Below are 21,344 nucleotides of genomic sequence, written 5' to 3' on the forward strand. Positions count from 1 at the left end.
GCCCAGCTTCTCCCCACACAGCAGCATGAGACAGGTTTCTAATGCTGCAGCTCTTGCATCCCATCCAGGTGCAAGCCCAATATCATAGGGAGACAGTGTGACCTCTGTGCCCCTGGCTTCTACCACTACCCCAACTGCCAGCGGTGTGACTGCCACCAGGCTGGTACCGAAGCAAGCGTGTGCGACCCAGTCACAGGGCAGTGTCACTGCAAGGTCAGTCCTTCGATGCCTTCACGTGATGTGTTTCTGTTCAGCTCAACTCTCCTGCTCTGGCAATACAGCTGGTTCAGCCTAGGGGGGCTGTGGGTGTCTGGCGTGCTGGGAGGGAGCATGGCTTGAGAAGGAGAATACCTGTGTGCTGAGTTGCAACCAGCTCGCCCCATGTGTTGGTGGGTTCGGAGCACCCTGGAAGGCTCCTTCTCCCATCTTTCCTGGCCATGAAGGCCTACTCTGGGCTGTCTCTGCAGAGACAGACAGTCTAAGTCCAGCCCCGTGTCAGAGCCTGTTGCAGGTAAAGCTGTCAACCCTGTTGACAACCTCCTCCTGCTTCTGTGTGACAGCAATGACCTAAACTGCTGCTGAGTTACCTACTCCAGCCCCTTTGCAGGGTTTGCAAGTGCTTTCTCCAGGTGAATTTAATGTTTGATGGGTGGTGTGCAAGCAAACCTGTTCAGGGACTGCTTAATCTATCTTTCAGCATCACATCATTGTGCTTTGATCGCTCATATGGCCATCTCTGTCCTCTACTAAGGTCTAGTGAGGAGCTGCTGACACTGTTGAGCATTGCTTGTCTTCCAGGAAAATGTGGAGGGCCCGAGGTGTGACCAGTGCCGCCTGGGGACGTTTTCTTTGGATGCCAGCAACCCCAAGGGCTGCACCAAGTGTTTCTGCTTTGGTGCGACAAATCGCTGCCGCAGTGCTGAGAAGCACCGAGCTGAGGTGAGAGGGGCTGGGCACTACCAGAGCCTGCAATGCAATTGTGTTCCCATCCACCTGGCTCCCTACTGCCCTCGGGTCTCTGTCCTGCATTAATCCTAACCCTCTGGAAGATACACTGTGAGAAGGGTTAGCTTTGTCTCCCTGTGCCCGTCTCCCACTTCCAGTCCTTTTTTCTGGTCTCTGGGGTCTCAGTCATGGCGTGGGGGGACTGTGGCAGGTGGGGGGCAGGGGTAGTGCTCAGCTTTCCAGTGGCTTCGTCAGGATGCATGTGAGGTTGTGAGCCCATTATCATCCCTCCTGCTGCTCTGGGACTTGCTCTTCTGAAGCATCAGCACCCAAATACATTCTGTAGCTCCACCAGAAGATCTGTGGTTGCTCTTCCCCCACAGTTCATCGACATGAATGGGTGGCTCTTGCTGAGCACTGACCGCCAGGAGGTGCCGACAACTCTGAGCCTGCGGGAGCAGCTCCTCCGTGCTGATCTCAAGAACCTCCCAGATGCCTACCAGGAGCTCTACTGGGTTGCACCCAGCTCCTACCTTGGGGACCGGGTAAGAGCACAGTGGCAGCTGAACCAGCAGTCATGCACATCCCTGACCCCACTGACTTGCAGGAACTGCTCATGCTTTGGTTAAACATGGACAGCTCTGACCCAGCTCAGTGGTGTGGACTTGCAGCAACACATGCAATTTGGCTCTCCCTTAGGTTTCCTCCTACGGTGGACACCTGCACTATGAGCTTCAATCCGACCCACGGAGGGGTGACGTGTTCATTCCCATGGAGTCCCGTCCAGACGTGATCCTGAAGGTGCAGTCCAAGAAATTCCCTGGTGCCCCCTGCTCATGCATGAGCAGGATGAGGTGGTGACTGACACCTTCCTTGCTTTTCCCAGGGCAATCAGATGAGCATCATGTTTCTGGAAAGCACCTACCCTTCCCCAGGGGAGGTACATGAAGGCCAGCTGCAGCTGATGGAGGTGAGTTTGCACACACAAGAGTGTACCAAGTTAAGTGCTCAGATGCTACTGAGAGGACAAGTCTAGTGTGTAGACAGAAGGGACAGTTGCCTTGAGGCCAGTATTTTAGGGGCTGCCTATTGCAGCAGAACTGGCTGTGAAGATCCAGGGGCTTTTTTACCTGTGCAAAGGGGAGACATCCCAGCTGCAGGGAAATGAAGGCTGGGCTGGATTTTCAGGTGCCTGTGCTTACTGCCAGTAACATCAGGTTTTCTCCCCCTAGGGTAACTTCAGGCACACAGAGACACACAACCCTGTGTCTAGAGAGGAGCTCATGATGGTGCTGGCAAACCTCGAACAGCTGCAGATCCGGGCGCTCTTCTCCCAGATCTCTTCATCCGTGTCCCTGCGCCGTGTGGTCCTGGAGATGGCAACAGATGCAGCTACAGGCATCCGTGCCAGCAACGTGGAGCTGTGCTTCTGCCCAGCTAACTACCAGGGGGACTCCTGCCAGGTAGGGGTGAAAGGGGACGTGCTGCTTCAGGCAGAGGGAGGTCAAACAGCCGCCGTTTGGGACCTCAGCCACCTCTTTGTGCTCAGTGTGGGTGGCAGCCGTGGGGTGTGGATGTTTGTGCAAAGCAGTGGTGCTAGAGTACCAGCTTCCAAGCAGACCCCTGAGGGCTTCAGTTGAAATTACAGTTTAGGTTGCGCCAGGGGAAGGAACAACATCTCCCAGGCTCCCCTACACCAGCCTGCTCCCAGCTCCCCTCCCACCACAACACAGTGCACCTGGGAGAGGTGCTGTTAGCTGCATCTGCCTTCTTGGAAGAGGCATGATGAGGAAGTCACTCAGGTGTTGCAGACCAAAATTAAGTGTATGTGGTATCTTGGAAGAATAGGTCCTTCTGTCTGGCCAGTTATCTCCTATTGACGAGGAGCAGGAAGAAACTGCACTGAAAAATCTTTATTTTTGCTTTTAATCTCTTCTCCATCGGTACAACCCTGTGGGAATTCTGTCATGGAAACTAAATTAGTCTCTTTGCCTGAATGTATCGGGCTGTTTTTCAGATCTCCATCTTTTTCTGTCTCCTCAGGAATGTGCTCCAGGTTACTACAGGGACACCAAGGGGCTCTTTCTGGGAAAATGCATCCCATGTCATTGCAACGGCCACTCAGATCAGTGCCTGCCAGGCTCTGGGATATGCCTTGTAAGTAAACAGTAAAACAGTGTGATATTTTGGAGTTGTAAGGTCTGTAGTGTGCAATTAAAAAGCTCTTCACATACTAACTGAGCTAGCAGGACCGTGACTGAATTGGAGCATTAGCTACATTTCAGGGGTGGCCCCACTTGGGGTCAGCTTAGGGTGAAAGACATTTTTGGGAAAGAGGAAGGACTGAAGCATCCAGAGATCTGGTGAGGAATTCTTTGTGCAACACACCATTTCTTGCTGTCAGTGCTGAGCCTGCATCCTGCCTTTTCCTTGCAGAACTGCCAGCACAACACGGAGGGAGACCACTGTGAGCGATGCAAGGATGGCTACGTGGGCAGCCACTCTGCCGAAGAACGCCTGCAGTGTGTTGGATGTCCGTGCCCTCTTTCAGTTGCCTCCAACAAGTAAGGACCCTTAGATGGGATTGCCTAGTTGGCCTCACTGCTTAACCACTGGGAACCATGCTGTGCCACATCGGGGTACTGGCTTGGCACCGGTGGGTGTCCCAATGCCAGCCTTGGCCATGGCCTCTTACCCAAGGCCCCAGCAGCCCACACCAAATGATCAGCGCCCCTGGCACCACATCAGGGCTAACTGCACCTTCCTGTTTACCCCTTGTCATTTCAGTTTTGCCATTGGTTGTGTCCATAAGGGCTCCAACACACAGTGCCTCTGCAAGCCCGGCTACGCTGGACCCAACTGTGAGCGGTAAGGGTCATGGTACCCATGTTTCAGGGGCCTCAGACACACTAGTCCCCTGCAGCCACTGCTGTGGGAGGAAAGAAGTTGTCCTAGTAAAGATTGCAGAGGAAATGGTTGGCTCTGCTCCCAGTGTGCTTAACTCTGGCAGGGTTTCTTTCAGTCCTTTTCAGCCTGCAAATGCCCTATTGCTGTCTCTGCTGCTGATATATTGTGTTACCATGGGTGTATTCCTTAGCTATGCTTTGCCTTAACTTGCAGTGCGTGATAAAGGCACCTTTCTGAGGCATCATGAGGCAAAACACAAAGTGCTTTGAGATCCCTGAGGGTTGCAACAGTTACAAGTCTTGGATGCTTGCACTGTTATAATTGCACAACTCAAGCATGGTGCAGGCATGAGCTGCAGGGATCACCCCAATGCCCTGACTGTGTTTTAACTTGCGATATTTTTCCAGGTGTGCCCCAGGATACTACGGCAATCCCTTGGTGATAGGCAGCTCGTGCCAGCCCTGTGACTGCAGCGGGAACACGGATCCCAACATGCTGTTCAACAGCTGCGACTCCCTGACGGGCGCCTGCACAGGATGCATGCACCACACAGCTGGCGTGCGATGCGAGGTCTGCGCCTCCGGCTACTACGGGGACGCGGTGGCAGCCAAGAACTGCACACGTGAGTGGGGCAGGCAGCAAGCGCTGGGGTGGGGGGAAGATGGATAGACTGACTGTGGATGTGTTTAGCACCTTAGCCAGGCTGTGCATTGCCCCAGTGAGTCACGCGCTTGATTGCACACCTTGCAGGCATCCTCTAAACATGACAGTAAGAAAAAAAAACAACTCCAAAACCCTTCCCTCCAGCATCACAACTCCATAACCTCCAATCTACCCCCAAATGCTAGCTGCCAAACCACACCCAAGCTGGAACGGTCTTGCCCTGAGAAGCTACCACCGCCGTGGTGCTGGCAATCCCTTGGGAGTGTGGGTTTGCACAGCCCACTCCCAGCACTGCTCATCTCCCGCTGAGGAGCAGGAGCCAAATTGCAGCTCACAAAAGGGCATCTGCCCTGGGCAGGTATCGTGGGAGTAAGTTGTTGGGAGGAGCAAATCCAAGAGGAGAGAGGCTCTATCTTCGCTCTGACTGTAATAGATAAGGGGGAAATGGGATTCCATGTTGGGAATAAGGTTTGTGAATGACTGAGAAGGCTCTTCAGTGTATAACTGGGTGTATTTTTCCCTGGCAGAGTGCAACTGTTCACCTTGTGGGACTGACTCATGCCATCCACAAACTGGGCAGTGCTTCTGCAAGACTGGAGTGACAGGCCAGCACTGCGACCGCTGCGAGGTAAGGGCCACCTGTGTACTAGGATGGTGCCTTGTCCTTGGCACAGCACCGGCGTGTCATCCCCAGGCCTATGAACAGAGTGGTACTGGTAGCCAGGTGGTTAAGGCTGGATTTTCATGACCTGCCTATACATGGCAAAAGTCTACTAACGATCTGGCAGCAAGCAATGGAGGCGGCAGCAGCATTCAGCTGCACCCTGGGCAGTAATGTGGGTACCCTTTGGGAAATTGCAGTAAACCCCATTTTCCTGTATGCGTCCAGCATGGGCGTTGCAGGGCGAGGGCAGGTTTGCAGGGCAGTGCTGTGGTGTGTCTGGGTTCTTACTGCAACTCCACATCTTTGCCATGTTGTTATGAGTTTTGTTGTGGTGAAAACACTCCTAGAAAGCAAGCTGGGGTCCAATGTCACCTCAGCCTGCCCCAGGAGGGAGGCACGCATGCCCTCTTGCTGAACAGGGCACCCACTGTCCTGCTTTTCCCTAGGAGGGATACTATGGCTTCGAGGGATGCTCTGGCTGCCGGAGATGTGACTGTGATGTCGGCGCTGTGGGGAGCAGCTGCCATGCACAGACTGGCCAGTGCAGCTGCCTGCCCGGTGTCAGCGGCTCACGCTGCCAGCAGTGTGCCCCAGGCTACTGGGGCTTCAGCGAGAGCGGCTGTACAAGTGAGTCCTGCTTCCTGGGGGTTGGGTCCTGCATGTGGAGGAGTGGGACAAGGCATTGGTGGCATGTGTGCCTGTCGAATTGTTAAAGGTGGAAAACAAGTGACTGCTATCTGGGATCCTGTGCATGTTACTAGGTTGCACAGGGAAATCCCCAGCAGTGGCATGTAGATAAGCAGAGATGCAATTGCACAGTTGGAATAAAACCACTCCTTCCCCTCTGTCTGGGGTGGTGACAGCACAAAATGATGCCGTGGGCATTTCTCTGTTTTTAAACTTGGCAGAGTGCGAGTGCAGAGGGGGCTCCTGCGACCCGCGCACTGGGGAGTGCACTTGCTCCAACGGACTGACGGGGAAGCAGTGTGACGTCTGCATGCATGAGTATGAGATCCCCGTGGCAAACGGCCCAGACAGCATGAGGTGTGAAGGTCTGTATCCTGCAGTCCTTGGGAAAGAGGCAAGGGAAGCCACGGGAAAGGCCCCTGTGCTGACCGCTCCATTACCCTGGCAGTGTGCGACAGCTGTGTCCTGCTTCTGCTGGAAGATCTACAGAACATCGAGATGTCCTTCCCCTCCATTCGCAGCCAGCTGGTCAACCTCAACGCCAGCTCCATCGCCTGGGCTCGCCTCCACGGTCTCAACAGCACTATGGCAACTGTCGCTGTACGTGGAAGGCTTAACATCACTTTCGCCCACGTTTCCCAGCCTGTTGGCCTGATTTCATCTCTTTTTTTCCAGAACCAGCTCCGTGAGTACCAGAGAGCCATGAATAAGGTCAGACAAAGGGCTGACGAGCTGGAGGACGAGAACGTGGACCTCACGCAGGACCTGAATGCGCTGCAGCACAAAGTAGGGTATTTCTCCATCTTCCTTTGCCAGAGCACGAGTCCCTCCTTTTACCTAAAATGTGGCCTTTGAAGGCTGTGAGGAGCCTAGTTCAGGCAGGATGGATCTCCTGCCCAGCTAGCACTAGGCTGGGGGACTGGGGTCTCTTACTTAGATGCTCAAGGTAGATTACCTGCATTCTTGCCTTGGAGTGCTGTTGAATGTCTTGTGATACTGATGGTTGTTTCTCAATTACTTGCTTTTGAGGTGGCTCCAACTTCAACCAGTAAAAATAAATTCAACAAAATGTCATTTATAGAAGAAGCGTACGAGGAAGGAAACGTAAACATCCAGGTCCATCCTGGATGTATCCATGCTGTGACCGGGAGAGCCTGGGCCCTGTCAGCAAATGAGTCAACCCTTTTTATTGTAATAGTCGTTGGAGGCCTCAGTACAGTAACACCTTTTGCAAGATGCAATCTCTATACAGTCTAAAAAACACCAGTTCTGTCTTCAGAGAACTTAAAAACTGAGCAAGATTTGATCTGATTTGATTTATAAACTGCCTGCTCCTAATCTAAAGGAGAGGGAAAAGTCTGTATTTGATGATGCACGTCCTCGGGCAGCTGCATGGACAAACTGCCTCTGTGTATACGTACATCTACACACATCTACGCTCTGAACGGTCAAACTGCAGCCCTCCATCTCTTCTTGTGTCGTGATCAGGACTCAGGTGGGCCTGGCTCCAGGCTCTAGGGCTTGTCCTGTGTTAAGAGTGCAGGATAGTGCTGTCCTCTGTGGTCTTAGGGCTGTTTCAGGATCCAGAGCCTGTTGCATTGGAGCTGCATTTATTGCTTTTGCTTCTCTGAAGGTACTAAATAAGATCATCACTAAACGCATTGTAGGTGAGCACCACAGGGCAGGCTGTTGGAGGAGACATAGTTCAAAGGCATCAAAAGCTGTACATTCCCAAGCCTTATGTGCCTCTGGGGAATATCTTTCATGCTGACAGATCACATAAAACATAATCTCATACTTCAGCTAAGCCAGTGTTTTTTGTTGTAGATGACAATGACTCACAGAGAAGCAAACCAGATTGAGCAGCACACAAGAGAGACCTACCAGAGGGGGGAGCAGCTCCTGCTAAATATCCAAAGCATTCAGAAAGGCATTACAGGTAGGTAAAGAAGGGTCTCTGCTTTGTGGGTTTCTCCTGCTGGGAATGCCACGCTCTTGCTTTCAAACAGCACTGAGTACTGCATCACTTAGAGCCGTGGAGAAAACAAGGGGAAGTACAAATGAAATGGAGATCCCTGCAGAATTCTGGCTGTTCAGGTAGACCAGGCTTATTGTGAGTCCCAGCTGTTTGGCTAAACAGAATCTTCAGAAAAAACACATTAAACTTGCACAAATGTTATTAAAATGCATAAAACTGGGGCAATCTGCACTACTGTTTCAGGAGAGATTTAGCAAAACAGGGAGTGACTGGGTCTAGGAGAGGAGGTAAAGCCACAAAAAGATGCTTAGGATGTAGCATGTGTTACTGTAACAGCCAAGGAGACACAAATGTGGGGCAATACTTCTGAGTGATCTCGAGCAATTTGGGTGCCTGAGTACTGCATGAAAGCTGGCTGCGGTTTGTTGAGGGTGATGTAAGAGAGGAAGGATCTTGGGGGATTACAAAGGGCTTGGGTTGGTCAATACTAACAGGGGATCTGGATTTCTCTGCAGACTTGGTGCGGCAGATGGCCAGGTTTGGCGCAGCAAACACCAGCACCACCTCCACTGAGGAATTTCGGCAGAAGATGGCTGAGGTGGAAAGAATGCTGAGGGAGATGAAGGAGCGGAGTCTGGGCAGCCAGGAAGAGCTGGCAAGGCATGAGCATGAGGAGGCTCAGAAGTGTGAGTCCACTCAGTGGCATGGGACAGGGCTGCACAGATCCTGCTGGGTCTAGCCATTCCTGATAGCCTGGCTTGGAGCCCATGCAGATGCTACACATCATGGTCACATTTGGAGAGTGCTCTTTATAGGCACCCCCAACAAGTTTTACGGTAGTTTCAGAGTCCCTTGTGACACTCCAATGGTATCATTTGTGGTTCCTTTTCCCTTAAGGCAAATTTTAGAGCAGATTGTACTAATGGAGTAGTTCTGTTTGATGACCAAAAATGACCACACTTCGAAACAGGAGTTACCATTATTATGTGATGTCTTCACATCACATGTGGATGTGAATAAGTCACCTCATGTTTCTTCATATTCACTGTGCCAGGAAAGGGTTTCAGAGTAACAACCAGCAGCCCACCACCCACAGTAGCTCTGCTGTCCTGAGAACATCCTTTGCAGGAGCGAGGGGAGTGAGTCCCACTGCATAACCAGGCATGCTGGCACTGCTGATTAGCAGGCAGTGGCAAAACATAATTCAGCACCTGAAAGCTGGAATTATAAACTGGCTCTTGCTAGCAATAAGCAATTTTTCACAGCAGGAGTAATCAAGCACTGGAACAGGCCTCAGGTGGGGTTTCTCCATCATCTGGAGCCTTTCAGGCATGGTTGGGTGTCTTTCTGAAAAAGATCCCATCCCTCTCACCAGCACTGGGGATTTGGAGACAATCTTGGATGAGATCCTCTGCTATCCAGGACATGGTTTAGTGGGCATGGTGGTGTTGGGTTGACGGTTGGACTCAATGATCTTAAAGGCCTTTTTCAACCTAAATGATTCTGATTCTATGAAAGAGGGAGGGAGGGAAGACCGTCACGTCTGGCCTTGATACCTGCCAAGTGAGACCAGAACCAGGCTTTTCTGCAGCCAAGCACAGAAAGAGCCCTTTAACACAGGAGGATGAATTAGCAGTAGTTCTCATCTCCTCCATCCTCAGTGCTGCATCGGGTGAAGAATGAGCTGCACGCCCGCTGGCAGTCCAACCAGGACCTGGTGAGCAGCATCCGGGACCGGCTGGCACAGCACAGCTCCCAGCTGATGGATCTCCGCGACGCCCTCAACGAGGCTGTGAACAAAACCAGGCAGACGGAGGATTTGAACAGCCTGAACCGCAACAACCTGGAGGAGAGTCAGGTAGAGCTTCACGGAGTGGTCCTGTAGTGGCATGCAGTGAAGGGGCAGCCTGCCCCAGCCCTGCCAGTGCCTAACCCTGCGTCTATGTGTCTAGCAAAAGAGCCGGGAACTCCAAAAGCAGCATGCACTGGTGCAGGAGACCCTGAGGATGGCTAAGGACTCCCTGGCCCACGTCTCTGACTTCCTACAAAAGATGGAGACTGCAAAGGAGGTGAGCGATGGAGGTGCTTCAGCATGGGCAGAGTGCAAGGGGGTGGCAGGCCTCAGGAGTGACGTGTGTCCTTGCAGGCATACGAGAAGCTGGCAGCCCTGCTGGATGGGGCGAAGCTGCCCCTGACTGAGCGGGTCAAGAAGTTCTCCCCGGCCAGCAGCAAGATCCCTATTGTGGAGCAGGCGGAGGAGCATGCCCGGCTCCTGGATGAGCTTGCAAGGAACCTGTCCAGGTGAGGAACAGGTCCTGACACTCAGTAGTCAGACCATCTCCTGCCAGAGTTGGATGGGAAACTGCAGCCCCACACCATGGCAGGGGAGCAGCCAAATGTCGTCTCCAAAGCTTTATGCTGGAGAACATGTTGTGATGAGGAACCCAAAGGGGTTCCCCAAAGGGAACACAAAGGCTGGCAAGAGCAGTCTTCGTGGACGTGACGGCTTCATCTTTCAACACAGCATTATCCAGGGCACAAACCAGGATGGCTTTATCCAGCGGGCGATTGATGCCTCTAATGCCTACGCCAGCATCATTGAAGCTGTGAAAAAAGCCGAGCGAGCAGCCCACGATGCTGATGAGGCAGCCAGCGAGGCTTTGATGGTATGTGCTGTGGGGAGTCCCGTAAAGATGAGCAAAAGCCAAACTCCCTCGACAGTCCTCCAACTTTTCACACCCTCACGTAGGGCTCTGCTGCCCCTTCCCTCTGACACTTGAGCGCTTTGTTTTGTGCCAGTGAGCAGAGCTTCTGCCACAGCTGGGGCCAGACTCTGGGGGGTTGGGTCTACCCATCACACCCCAGCCTCACACGCCACTGCAGTTGTCTGAACGAGCATTTTTGTGTGCAGTTGGGACCAGAGACTGGAACTCCTCTTCAGACTCCCAGGCAGTGCATGTTTGTTTTACAGAGTGTCATATCAGAAAATCTCGGGGCCATCTCTAAAGAGCTGAAGAGGAACAGCAGCAACCTGGAGGAGGCTGTGAGGAGAGAGCAGAGAAAACTCAACGGGGGTGAGAGAGGCTCCTTGTAGGGTGTGATGTCCTTGGGGCTGGACTGAAATCCAACACACAACATATACGTTTCTTTAATTGCAGCTATTAAAGGCGCTCTGCAGACAGCAAAGGACAAGCTGGCTGACCTCCGTGTGAAGAAGGAGCAGCTCCTGAGCCAGCTCCAGTCTGTGCAGGACATACTGGGCAGGGAACAAGGTTTGTCCTGGGGTAGCTAGGCTGGTTCTCTCTGCTCCTTTCCTCACACCCAGGCTGTGATGCAAGGGTGTTTCCTCCCCGCTCCTGGCCATCACAGAGATTTTTGTCTTTTCTTTCCAGAGGACACAAAAGAGACAATCCAGAATGCCAAAGCAGCAGCTGCCGAGGCCAACGAAACAGCTGCAAGAGTGGAAGATACCCTGAGCACCATGAAGAAGAATCTGGATGAGTGGAAAGACCAGTATGGAGACCTTCGAAATGAAGAACTGAACCAGGCAGTCCAGGATGCCAGGAAATCTGGTGAGTGCTGAGCCTGCTGAGCTGCCAGGGCTGAGTCTGGCACGAGCCCGTGCATGGACAGATGTCCCCAGAGAGCTCTGTGCTTTTGGAAGCTGTGCTTTGCAGCTCCAGGTCAAGAGTAGAGGGAGGTGGCAGCCAATACTGGGTGCTTTAAGTCCTGTCCCTTAATTTTTTTTCTCTCCCTGCAATGTCTATATCGCTTACACCTTTACTGCAGGAAATTACACGCACTAGAGCATTTTCACAGTGCCCCATTAAGGCTTCTGGATTTAGGGGAACATTCTGTGACTCTGCTCCCAGCTGCCATTGCTTTGACTTGCATGTCTCAAAACTACTTTGGCTTTACATCTCCCTTCCTCACTAACCTTCAAAACCCCTGGCTCCTCTCCAACCCCAGTGTCCAGCCTGGAAAGCACCATCCCGCTGTTGCTGGGGAAGCTGAGCAGCCTGGAGAACAGGAGGAACAAGAACGCGACCGTGTCAGAGAACATTGTGCGGATCCGGCAGCTCATCACGCAAGCGAGGAACGCCGCCAGCAAGGTAGGTTCGTGGGAGGGTGAGGGCTGTGCACAGGGTGCTGGGGACTTGGGGTGAGTGAGGGCTTACCTGAGGGCAGTATGCAGATGGCAGGGATATCTAGAAGAGCTCTGGGGTCACCAGGCAGGGTCCTTTTCTCATGGGAAGACTCCAGAAAATGCTTTGACTTGGTAGAGCTGGCAGTGACGAGAGAGGCAGCAGCAGTGGTTTCAATGCCGTGGGTTTGGACTTCTCTCCCTCCAGGTTAAAGTCCCCATGAAGTTCAACGGCAGCTCGGGTGTGCAGGTCCGGATGCCCAGCAACCTGCAGGATTTGGCAGCGTATACATCCCTGAAATTCTACATCCAAAACCCCGAGCCCAGGAGCCGGCAGCGACGGCAGGACGGGACAGAGGAGGGGCGGTTCGTGTTGTACCTGGGCAGCCGGGAGGTGAGATGGGGCTGTGCGGGCAGGAGGAGGGCAGCAGGAGCCCATATTGGTAGCATCAATGAGGGATCATGCCTGGACGTCAGCCCCTCGCCCTTTTCCTGCTCCCTGAGTGTCTTTTTGGGGAACATGAACAGGCTCTGGGTGCAGCTGTCAGCCTGGATGGGGAGAACAGTGCGAATGGGGGTGCTTTGTCGGTGCAGCCCTGGGAGCATCAGGGAGAGCATCACTTGGCGCTCCCGTCTGTCTCAAATGCCAATGCGTGGTCCTGTCTCTCCCTGCATTCAGGCCACTGGAGACTACCTGGGCATTGTGCTTAAGGACCGCAAAGTGCAGTGGATCTACAAACTGGGCGATGAGGAGCCAGCCTCCCTAACCGTCGATGAGGATATTGGAGAGCAGTTTGCTACTATCAGCATCAACAGGTAGGAGACTGATGGGATGCATCCTGAGGAAGTTCAGCGGGAGACTGTCCCTGCAGCAGATGTAGGTAGTGCTATGCCCAAGCTCAGATGGGTCCTGGGCTTGCAGGGTTGCTGTGGACTCCATCATCCAGTCATCCCTGAATGATCAACACTGAGATACCTCAAAAAAAACTAGCAGGGAGATGGTGTCTTACCAGGTCATGGAGGGTCTGGGGGTGCCTGTAGGAGAAGAAAGATGAAGTTCATCATGGAGGGTCCATTCAGCCTTGTGGCAGTGCTGATAACATGAGTGCTGAGTCCTTTCAATGCACTGCTGCTGTGGGGGTCCCCAGTGGGAGATGCACTCCTTTTTGGTGGGGCTGTGTGTGGGAGGCTCTTTGCTCAGGGAGGGCAGGGTTTGCTCCTCTTTTGGGGTCTCCCCTTGTCTTGACCACCACTCCCTGCTGCAGGATCCTGCAGTATGGGCACATGTCGGTGATCGTGGAGAGGCAGACGGTGCATGAGACCAAGGGAGACAGTGTGGCCAAGGGGGAGCAGGGGCTGCTCAACCTCGACCCGCGCAACGTGGTCTTCTACGTGGGTGGCTACCCTTCCAGCTTCACGGTGAGACAGGCAGCAGGGAGGGAGGCTCGGTTTTCTAGGGGGTATCAGTGATACCTTTGGAGCTTCTTGGAGGGGAAAACCCTTGATTTCATTGGAAAACCAGGATGCTCTTGCCCTAACTGTCCGGTTTCATTCCCAGCCTCCTCCCACTTTGCGCTATCCCAACTACCGTGGGTGCCTGGAGCTGGACACACTGAACGAGGAGGTGGTGAGCCTGTACAACTTCCAACACACCTTCCAGCTGGATACCACTGCTGAGAAGCCCTGTGCAAGGTAGGGCACTGTACCCAGGCTGGTGGCAGCTCTGGTCCATGGCACTTACCTTGACCCTCAGCTGCCCCAGAGCATGGCAGCTGGCTTTGGAGTGATGCCTTGTGCCTCTTCTTGTGTGGCTCAGGTCCAAGTCCACAGGAGACCCCTGGTTGACTGACGGCTCCTACTTTGATGGCACCGGTTATGCGGAGATCAAGTTTGAAAGCCAGTTTGGCACGACCAAGCGCTTCGAGCAGGAGATCCGGGTGGTCTCCTACAACGGCATCCTCTTCTTCTTGGAGAACCAGGCAGGTGCTTGCTCCCCTGGGGAGCCTTCACGCCTCAGCTGTTGGGATGGGACAATTCCAGCCCCATTTGTAGGCATTCCCAGTTCAGGACACTGGTGAGAAGAGGGCTTTGGAGATGGCAGGGCTGCTTTGAGCAATATTTCTGCACTATTGTTAAAAGCCACAAGAGGGCTGGACCAAAACCTCACAGCAATCACTTCTCTGGTGCTGGAAGGACTCCCTTGAATTTGGAGAGCACCCAAGCACAGACCCTCCAAGCTGGACCAGGGTTCACTGGAGCAGGTAGCGCTGCAAGGAGCATTTCCAGCTTGCAGTGCTATCCTTGTGCTCCAGCGTCAGGGCAATGGCAGTGGGAACATTGACAGCAATGTGTCAGGGCACTGGCAGTAGGACCTGCTCCCACCAGTCCTAAAGGACGGGTCGGGCTCAGTACCACGACTGCACACTGAACACCAGGATGTGGGGCTGAGTGTCCATTCTGCCTCCCCCAGGGTCAGTTCCTGTGTCTGGCCATCCGGGATGGGAAGCTGGTGCTTTACTATGACTTCAGCACCGGCCTGGAGGTGGCAAAACCCAGCAGCAACTCCTCCTCTCTCACCATCAGCAGCACCACAAACAAAGCGGTAAGGGGGAACAGCCGCCTGCCCGGCTCGCTTAGAGGGCTCTTCATCTGGAGGGTAGAAGGGACACCTGGACCCTTGTGTATTTTTTTGGTGGGGTGGAGCTGCAAGAAGTTCTTTGGCTAAAGCCACGAACTGGATACCTCCTACTGCTCTCTGTGATGGACCTAATTGCCCCAGGCTGGCAGATCATTTTTCTCCTCTGTCTCCAGATCCAGATTTTTCTCCTCAAAATGAATAACAAGAAGCGCATCCTGGTGCGGCTGGAGCGCCTCACCATCTTCATGGTGGAGCAGGAGAACTCCCTGGAGAATGCCGTCTCCTACTACCTGGGTGGTGTGCCCCCAGCTGCGCTGCCCCCCAGGTGAGTCCAGCCAGTGGTGGGGTGGGACAGTCCACATCTTCCCCTCCAGTGTCCCTGGTGGTGGCTCTGCCCCTTTCCCAGCCACATCCAGGGCTGTCAGGGCCCTGCTGAAGCTCTGGGGGGGAGATTTCCTCTTCTTGCCCATCACCATGAGCTTTTGAGGATGGGACATCTCCATCTCTGGTGAGGGATGAGGTGCTGGTGGGTGTCACTGAGTCCTCATTTGCCATGCTGGGTGTTTTGGAGCAGCCGTGTGCCCGAGGTACTGGAGATACCTGTGGCCATCACACGTCCTTCCCAGGCACTCTGTTTGAAGGGCTGCAGGGCCAGATCCTGCCTGGGGCTGGGCTGGCCTGGTAACACCACCTGCTTCTCCTGCAGCTTGAAAGCGCTCTTCCCCACGGGTGGGCCCATCCGGGGCTGCATGAAGGGCTTGAAGGCTCTCGGCAAATATGTCGACCTGAAACGCATGAGCACCGTCGGCGTGAGCTACGGGTGCACCTCAGATCTGCTGGTAAGCACAAGCCCTGGCAGTCTGGCCAGCATGGTGGGGAAAGGGTCTGTCAGGGAAAGGGAGTACAGGACATGCAGGACGGGCTCAATCTCCCCTCATTCATCTGCCCTGAAACAAGCATAAAACCTCCAGGTCCTCAGTGCAGGGGGGTTGTGGCAGGGTGCTCCACGCAGCTGGCCGTAGCACTGGCCAGACCCAGCGAGGATCTGAGCATCTCAGTTACCCTCCCAGCACCCCTACAGTGCCAGGGCTGGGCTCTCGCCTCACCTCCACGGTGTCCCTCGCAGGTGGCTCGCTCAGTCAGCGTCCATGGCCACGGCTACCTGACCCTGGCCCTGAAGGACGTGCCAGGGCTGCGGGACTTCTACAGCGGCTTCAGCTTCCGGACGAGCCAGCGCGAGGGGCTGCTCTACCACCACACCACCCAGGTGTGTACCTGCAGTCTCCCCCGGATATCCCAGCAGCAGGACAGAAACATCTGCTCCTGCTCTGTGGATGGTGCTTGGGAAAAGGAGGGATTTTGATGGGGCCAGAGGGTGAATCCACAGTGAAATCTGTACCCTGAGCTCCTGGAGGGTGGTGAGGAAATGGGGCCTTCTTTGGGGGTTCAGCTGCTGAGCAGCAATGGGGTGATGCTTTCTGCAGGAGGGGATGTGCCGGGTGTCCCTCCAGAGGGGCCAGCTGGCCTTGAACCTGCTGGAAACCGAAGTCACCACTGAAAATGCCTATGCAGATGACAGGACCCACTATGTGGCCTTCTACAGCGATGCCCGTGGGTACGTGTCCTGGTGGTGTATGGCGGATGGGGTGCCAACAGCCACGGGGACCTGCTCAGCTCGTGCTGCTCATCCCCCACAGGGTCCGGCTGTACGTGGATGATGAACGGCAGGACACTGCGACAGGCGCTGGGCCTGGCCGGCGGCAGCGACGGCAGGACGGGCGGCCGCTCTTCCAGCTTGGGGGTTCACCGGAGCCGGGTGCCCTCAGCAACCTCACCGGCTGCATCGGGAATGTCTTTGTCAAGCGGTGAGCATCTCTGTGCCACTTCTGGAGAGCAGGGCTCAGCCCCTTCCCACCTCCTAGCTGGCCTGGTGACAGGGACCTCTTCTCCCTGCATGTAGGATGTCAGAGCCACAGATGGTGGTGGACCTGCAGCAGAACGTGGAGAGCATCAACGTAACCATGAGCTGTGCCTGGGGTGAGCAGCCACAACAGCTCAGAGTCACTCCGAAGAAGGACAGGCGGAAACACAAGGTACCAGCTGCTGCTGAAACTCCCCACATCCTCTTTCCCGTCCTCCTCAGATGCCACTGTTGCTCCCTCACCAACCACCTCTGCCCCGTGACACCCGCAGGGATGCTCCCCTCACTCCATTCCTTGGTGCATCTTCTGTAGGTACCGGGCAAGCCTGCCTCGAAGGACCGCCGCCACAATCAGAACAGGCTCTGCCGGCTGCACCCACAGCCCCGTGCAGCCAAGGGAACCTTCCGCTTTGGGGGGACCCCGAGCAGTCGCTGGGAGTTCGAGGAGATCCCAGCCTCCTTTGGGCAGAGGTGAGGCTCATCCCGTGTCCACCCCACCCAAGCTTGGCCCCAGGGACCATCGCTTGGAGGGCAGGTGTCCCTTGCAGTTGTGGGCAAGCAGGGTGCTCCCATCACCCCCTCCCTGTCCCTGCAGGTCCCACTTCTCCCTGGAGGTGAAACTGAACTCCTCCAGTGGGCTGCTCTTCTACGTGGCAGGCGAGCAGGGTGCCTTTATGGCTCTCCTTGTCTCCAACGGGCACTTTGTCTTCTTGGTGAATGTCGGCGGGCGCCGGCTGCGCATCCGCAGCAAAGACAAGTACCGTGACCGGCAGTGGCACACGGTGAGTGGAGGGTCAGGGCTCGGCAGGACCTCCCCGAGCCACATCGCTCCCCTGCAGGGGTTAGCTCGGTGCAGCTCTGCTCTGGGCATCGCTTCCTAATTGCACCCGGGACACCCGCGGTCCCATGGGAGCAAAGGGGACAGCAAAAATACAGCCAGGGCTGGCTGAACCTCTGAGCTGAGGTCTCCCTTCCCTGGGCACAGCCCTGGGGCTCCTCCCGACCTGGGAAGCCTCCAGCCCTGGCACTGACCTTTGGTCCTTGCAGGTCTTCTTCAGCAGAGACCAGACCCGAGCCCAGCTGGTCATCGATGGGCTACGAGCCCAGGATGCCTCAGTGACCACTGCAGGGCTCTTTGTGGCCCGAACCCCCTTGTATGTAGGGGGGGTCCCAGCTGGAAAAGCCAAGGCTCACATACCGGTAAGGGCTTGGTGGTCCCACAGCATCGGTCTATCTCTGCCAGTTCCCAGTCCCGTGGCATCAGGCCATGCCTGCCAGTTTTTAGCCCCTCTGCGCTCACTCCCATGGCCTCTCTGCAGGTTGTGTCAGCCTCCAGCTTCGACGGCTGCCTGAGGAACCCACAGCTGGATGGGAGGCCCTTGGGTCCCCCTTCACGCACCTTCGGGGTGACGCCGTGCTATGAGGGCGCACTGGAGAGTGGGGTCTTCTTCGCTGCGGATGGCGGGTCCATCATCCTAGGTACCCCACGGCCCTGGGACTGGGAGGGACACATCTCGGGGGAGGTCCCTTGTCCCTCTCCTCACCAGTGGCATTTCTCTTCCAGCTGATGCAGTGGTGACTGAGCAGGACTTGGAGGTGACACTGGAGGTCCGTCCCCGCAGCGCCTCTGGCCTCATTTTCCACATCGGCACGAGGAGAAGCCACCATCTCCTGCTGTACATGGAGGAGACAAAGGTAGTGGGAGGATGGCTTCCCCACAGGTTTTCAGAGGCAGCGGCCATCTCCTGCCCATCCCGCTCAGCTCACTGGGCTCTAATGCATTTGTCTCACACACCAGGTCACTGTGAGAGTGAACACTGGGGCTGACGAGTTCTCCGCATCGGTGACGTGCCCATCTCTTTGCGACGGGCAGTGGCACACTATTGCAGGTGAGGTGACAGCCCGCACTTGGCTCTGGGACGCTGCTCCACTCCTGCTGCTCAGCCCACATCTCCTAGGGGAAGCCTGGGGCTCTTCCTTAAACCCCAGCTCCCACCTATATGCACTTAACTTGGGAGATTGTAGCTTCTATTAAGTCATTTCCTAATTAATAAGAGTCCTTGCCTGATCTTGTTAGTGCTGTCAGATCTGGTGGACAGGAGACAGGGTGTTTCCCCAGGTCATGGAGCAGCCAGTGAGGCCAGGGATGTCGTGTCCTGCTGAAAGTGAAAGCCCAACTTGCTCTGGTGCAGTGTGTCCAAAGGGCTCAAAGCCCACAGCTGGGACCAGTGATTTGCAGGATTCACACCTGTACAGGCAAAACTCAGCCTTTAATGTAGTTGCCATCGAGCAAGTGCTAAGGTTTTGCATCAAGCCCTTTCTGGGGATGGGGGGTCACAGCTACAGCCCCCATCTTGGCACAGCTCTATTTTAAGCCCTCATCTTGCTTGACCCAGCACTGGGTGAGAGCCATCGTGTGCTCCTGGTGCATTTTCAGCTACAGGACCCCTCCCCATCCGTGACTGGAGCCGGTCTGAGCTGATCCCCTTACGCTCGGCATGTGCCATCCTGCCTCGCTGGGAGAGGGCAGTCCTCTTTGCTAGGGCAAGACACGGTGCTTTATGGGTGGCTGCAGGACAGATTTTGGGGAGGCTGTCCAGACTCTGGGTGTTTCCCAAGAGCCAGGCCAGGTCCTCTCACCCTCCCAGTAGTTTTGCTCTGCTCCAGCACTGGTCTGGGCCCAAGGGTGGACTTGCTCTGCGGGTAGGGAAGCAGCACTGACTGTTGTTTTCTTTCGAAGTTACCAAATGGAAAAACATAATCCAGATTGATGTGGACACAGAAGGCAACTACACAGTGGGACCCAGCCAGGCTCCTGCACCCAGCACAAGGGCAACCTTCTACGTGGGAGGGCTGCCAGGTGAGTTGGGAAAGACATGCTCCAAAACAAAATACCCCAAAGCCAAGAGATACTATTCCTGGTGCAAATAAGAGGTACTTAACCCCCTGCCCTGTTATTAGCCAGAGTAATGCTTGCTTTTACTTGTTCCTTTTGCAGAGACAGACAAGGCCAGCACACCGTTACCTCCCCTCCCTCATTACGTGGGCTGTATAAGGAACCTGGTGATTAACCGGAGCCACGTGGACCTGCCGCAAGCCAGGACTGTCAGGGGCTCCGTTGGCCTCAAGGGTTGCCCTGTGCTGTAAGTAAGTGCACCTCTGTGTACAGCCTGACCGACAGAAAGCTGCACTGCTCCCGGGGCCCCAGACGTCACCTACTCGATAACATTAACTGTGGTCAAACATACTTGATCTCCAGTGACTGCAGGCGCAAGTCTGGGGCCAAAACCAGAGAGGGGCCACGAATCCAAGGGGAAGGAGGGCACGGGAGGAAGGTGGGGAGAAGGGGGCACTTTGGGGACATCTTTCACAAATACAACCAAAAAGTTGGAGCAGGATGTGGAGACAGGTCGGAGTCCTTCCCCGGTGGTCAAGCATCTGCAACAGGACTCAGCGCTGCCACGTGCCTTGTGGTAAGAGCAACTGTCCTCTGTGGAGCGTGGGCTGAAGCAGACAGCAGCCGTACATCATGTCCTACCTAAATCCTGTTCCCTTTACCCCACACTTACAACGCACATAGATTTAGTTCACGAACACTGAGGCTATTAATAACAGTCACAGACTGTCTTCTGCTAAAGGCTGTAGGCAGTTTCTGTTTTATAATAAATGCAATTAGGACAAACTGGATTAATTCCGTCACTTTTGTGTTTTTATAAGCAAGGACGCATTTAACCTCCCCGCAAGGGCAGTCTCGGTTCACCTGCCACTGCTATGCAAAGAGCTCTGCAAGGGGGAAATCAGACAAAATTCTGTTCACAGAATTAGCATCTTATCAGATTAATTTATAAGAATCAAAAAAAAAAAAGAACAAAATAGGCTAGGAGAACTGCTGAGGGCAAGCAGAAAGACACAAGTACCACTTTGACTCTCTGCAGTTGCATTCAGCGCTGGTAGATACACTGACAAAAGTCCTGTTGCATGAAGCAAGAAACTGTTGCTTGAAAGGGAATAAAGAAAGGTTACCTCTGAGCCTGGCTGGGTGTGGGAGGTGTCGCTCAGCCCTCACCCACCCTGCCAGCCCTTGCCTTCTCCTGTCCAGCCTCACTCATGCCTCTCGTAGTGCAGTCTTCACTTGAAAAAACCTTTTTCTCCCAAGACACCTAGTTCACTTGTGCACTTACACGTCATTTATATATTTGTGTGTATATATATATCTAGCCACCTGGGGACAAAATCTTGCTTCTGAAATGGACTTATAACTTATATCATTATATTGTGGGGTTTTTTATGAGGGGTAAATATTGTAAAATGGGTTTTTAACATGTCCATCTTAAACAAATGTAATTATGACCTGTTTTTAAGTTGTAGTATTAAAGGTGGTCTTTGTAAATCACTGGTACATACTTTGGAGTCGAATAAAGTTTTATGTTACTTTCTTTCACTTTACTGGTGAAGAGCAAGTATGAGGCTGACGTAGAACTGGAAGAGGAATAAATCACTGCCTCAGGTCGTGGCACAACAGGGACCTTAGAGCTGTATTTGCCATAAGCAGCTCCCTCCTAGTACAGCAGCTGCAGCGGTAGCACTTGGGTGTTCATGATGGTGAACCTCCTCGTGTTCAAAGGTGAAGTCCTGCACCCAGGACAGGACAACCCTTGCAGCAGTACATGTGGGACAAGGACTGGGTGAGCTGGCAGCCCTACAGATCGCAACCTGGTGGGCCCAAAACGGGATGGCAGTCAGCAGTATGTCCTTGAGATGCTCGCTACTCCTATAATCATGGGCTCAACACTTATC

The 21,344-nt window shown here is 54.3% G+C and overlaps 1 protein-coding gene across 2 annotated transcripts in view; it reads left to right on the forward strand.

Annotated features, from left to right (window-relative positions):
* LAMA5 (laminin subunit alpha 5) overlaps positions 1 to 20,993 on the forward strand; it is a 96,911-nt gene extending 75,918 nt beyond the window's left edge. For both annotated transcript variants that reach the window (XM_069803829.1, XM_069803837.1), the window contains exons 36-80: positions 69 to 213; positions 799 to 939; positions 1,329 to 1,490; positions 1,645 to 1,746; positions 1,832 to 1,915; positions 2,178 to 2,408; positions 2,989 to 3,102; positions 3,382 to 3,509; positions 3,733 to 3,813; positions 4,260 to 4,474; positions 5,043 to 5,143; positions 5,626 to 5,806; positions 6,088 to 6,231; positions 6,315 to 6,466; positions 6,542 to 6,652; positions 7,694 to 7,805; positions 8,360 to 8,530; positions 9,506 to 9,702; positions 9,797 to 9,913; positions 9,991 to 10,145; positions 10,369 to 10,510; positions 10,816 to 10,918; positions 11,003 to 11,116; positions 11,237 to 11,416; positions 11,814 to 11,956; positions 12,197 to 12,382; positions 12,668 to 12,804; positions 13,254 to 13,407; positions 13,547 to 13,680; positions 13,805 to 13,967; positions 14,459 to 14,590; positions 14,800 to 14,951; positions 15,333 to 15,465; positions 15,753 to 15,893; positions 16,111 to 16,241; positions 16,324 to 16,491; positions 16,587 to 16,719; positions 16,861 to 17,018; positions 17,143 to 17,329; positions 17,595 to 17,747; positions 17,867 to 18,026; positions 18,112 to 18,242; positions 18,346 to 18,436; positions 19,288 to 19,407; positions 19,546 to 20,993. In XM_069803829.1, coding sequence (XP_069659930.1) covers positions 69 to 213; positions 799 to 939; positions 1,329 to 1,490; positions 1,645 to 1,746; positions 1,832 to 1,915; positions 2,178 to 2,408; positions 2,989 to 3,102; positions 3,382 to 3,509; positions 3,733 to 3,813; positions 4,260 to 4,474; positions 5,043 to 5,143; positions 5,626 to 5,806; positions 6,088 to 6,231; positions 6,315 to 6,466; positions 6,542 to 6,652; positions 7,694 to 7,805; positions 8,360 to 8,530; positions 9,506 to 9,702; positions 9,797 to 9,913; positions 9,991 to 10,145; positions 10,369 to 10,510; positions 10,816 to 10,918; positions 11,003 to 11,116; positions 11,237 to 11,416; positions 11,814 to 11,956; positions 12,197 to 12,382; positions 12,668 to 12,804; positions 13,254 to 13,407; positions 13,547 to 13,680; positions 13,805 to 13,967; positions 14,459 to 14,590; positions 14,800 to 14,951; positions 15,333 to 15,465; positions 15,753 to 15,893; positions 16,111 to 16,241; positions 16,324 to 16,491; positions 16,587 to 16,719; positions 16,861 to 17,018; positions 17,143 to 17,329; positions 17,595 to 17,747; positions 17,867 to 18,026; positions 18,112 to 18,242; positions 18,346 to 18,436; positions 19,288 to 19,407; positions 19,546 to 19,694 — 6,439 coding nt within the window. In that variant the 3' untranslated portion in view covers positions 19,695 to 20,993. The remainder of the gene's footprint in view (positions 1 to 68; positions 214 to 798; positions 940 to 1,328; positions 1,491 to 1,644; positions 1,747 to 1,831; positions 1,916 to 2,177; positions 2,409 to 2,988; positions 3,103 to 3,381; positions 3,510 to 3,732; positions 3,814 to 4,259; positions 4,475 to 5,042; positions 5,144 to 5,625; positions 5,807 to 6,087; positions 6,232 to 6,314; positions 6,467 to 6,541; positions 6,653 to 7,693; positions 7,806 to 8,359; positions 8,531 to 9,505; positions 9,703 to 9,796; positions 9,914 to 9,990; positions 10,146 to 10,368; positions 10,511 to 10,815; positions 10,919 to 11,002; positions 11,117 to 11,236; positions 11,417 to 11,813; positions 11,957 to 12,196; positions 12,383 to 12,667; positions 12,805 to 13,253; positions 13,408 to 13,546; positions 13,681 to 13,804; positions 13,968 to 14,458; positions 14,591 to 14,799; positions 14,952 to 15,332; positions 15,466 to 15,752; positions 15,894 to 16,110; positions 16,242 to 16,323; positions 16,492 to 16,586; positions 16,720 to 16,860; positions 17,019 to 17,142; positions 17,330 to 17,594; positions 17,748 to 17,866; positions 18,027 to 18,111; positions 18,243 to 18,345; positions 18,437 to 19,287; positions 19,408 to 19,545) is intronic.
* Positions 20,994 to 21,344: the final 351 nt, after the last annotated feature.

This window comes from Haliaeetus albicilla, chromosome 2 (genome assembly GCF_947461875.1).
Source record: "Haliaeetus albicilla chromosome 2, bHalAlb1.1, whole genome shotgun sequence".
Lineage (NCBI taxonomy): Eukaryota > Metazoa > Chordata > Aves > Accipitriformes > Accipitridae > Haliaeetus > Haliaeetus albicilla.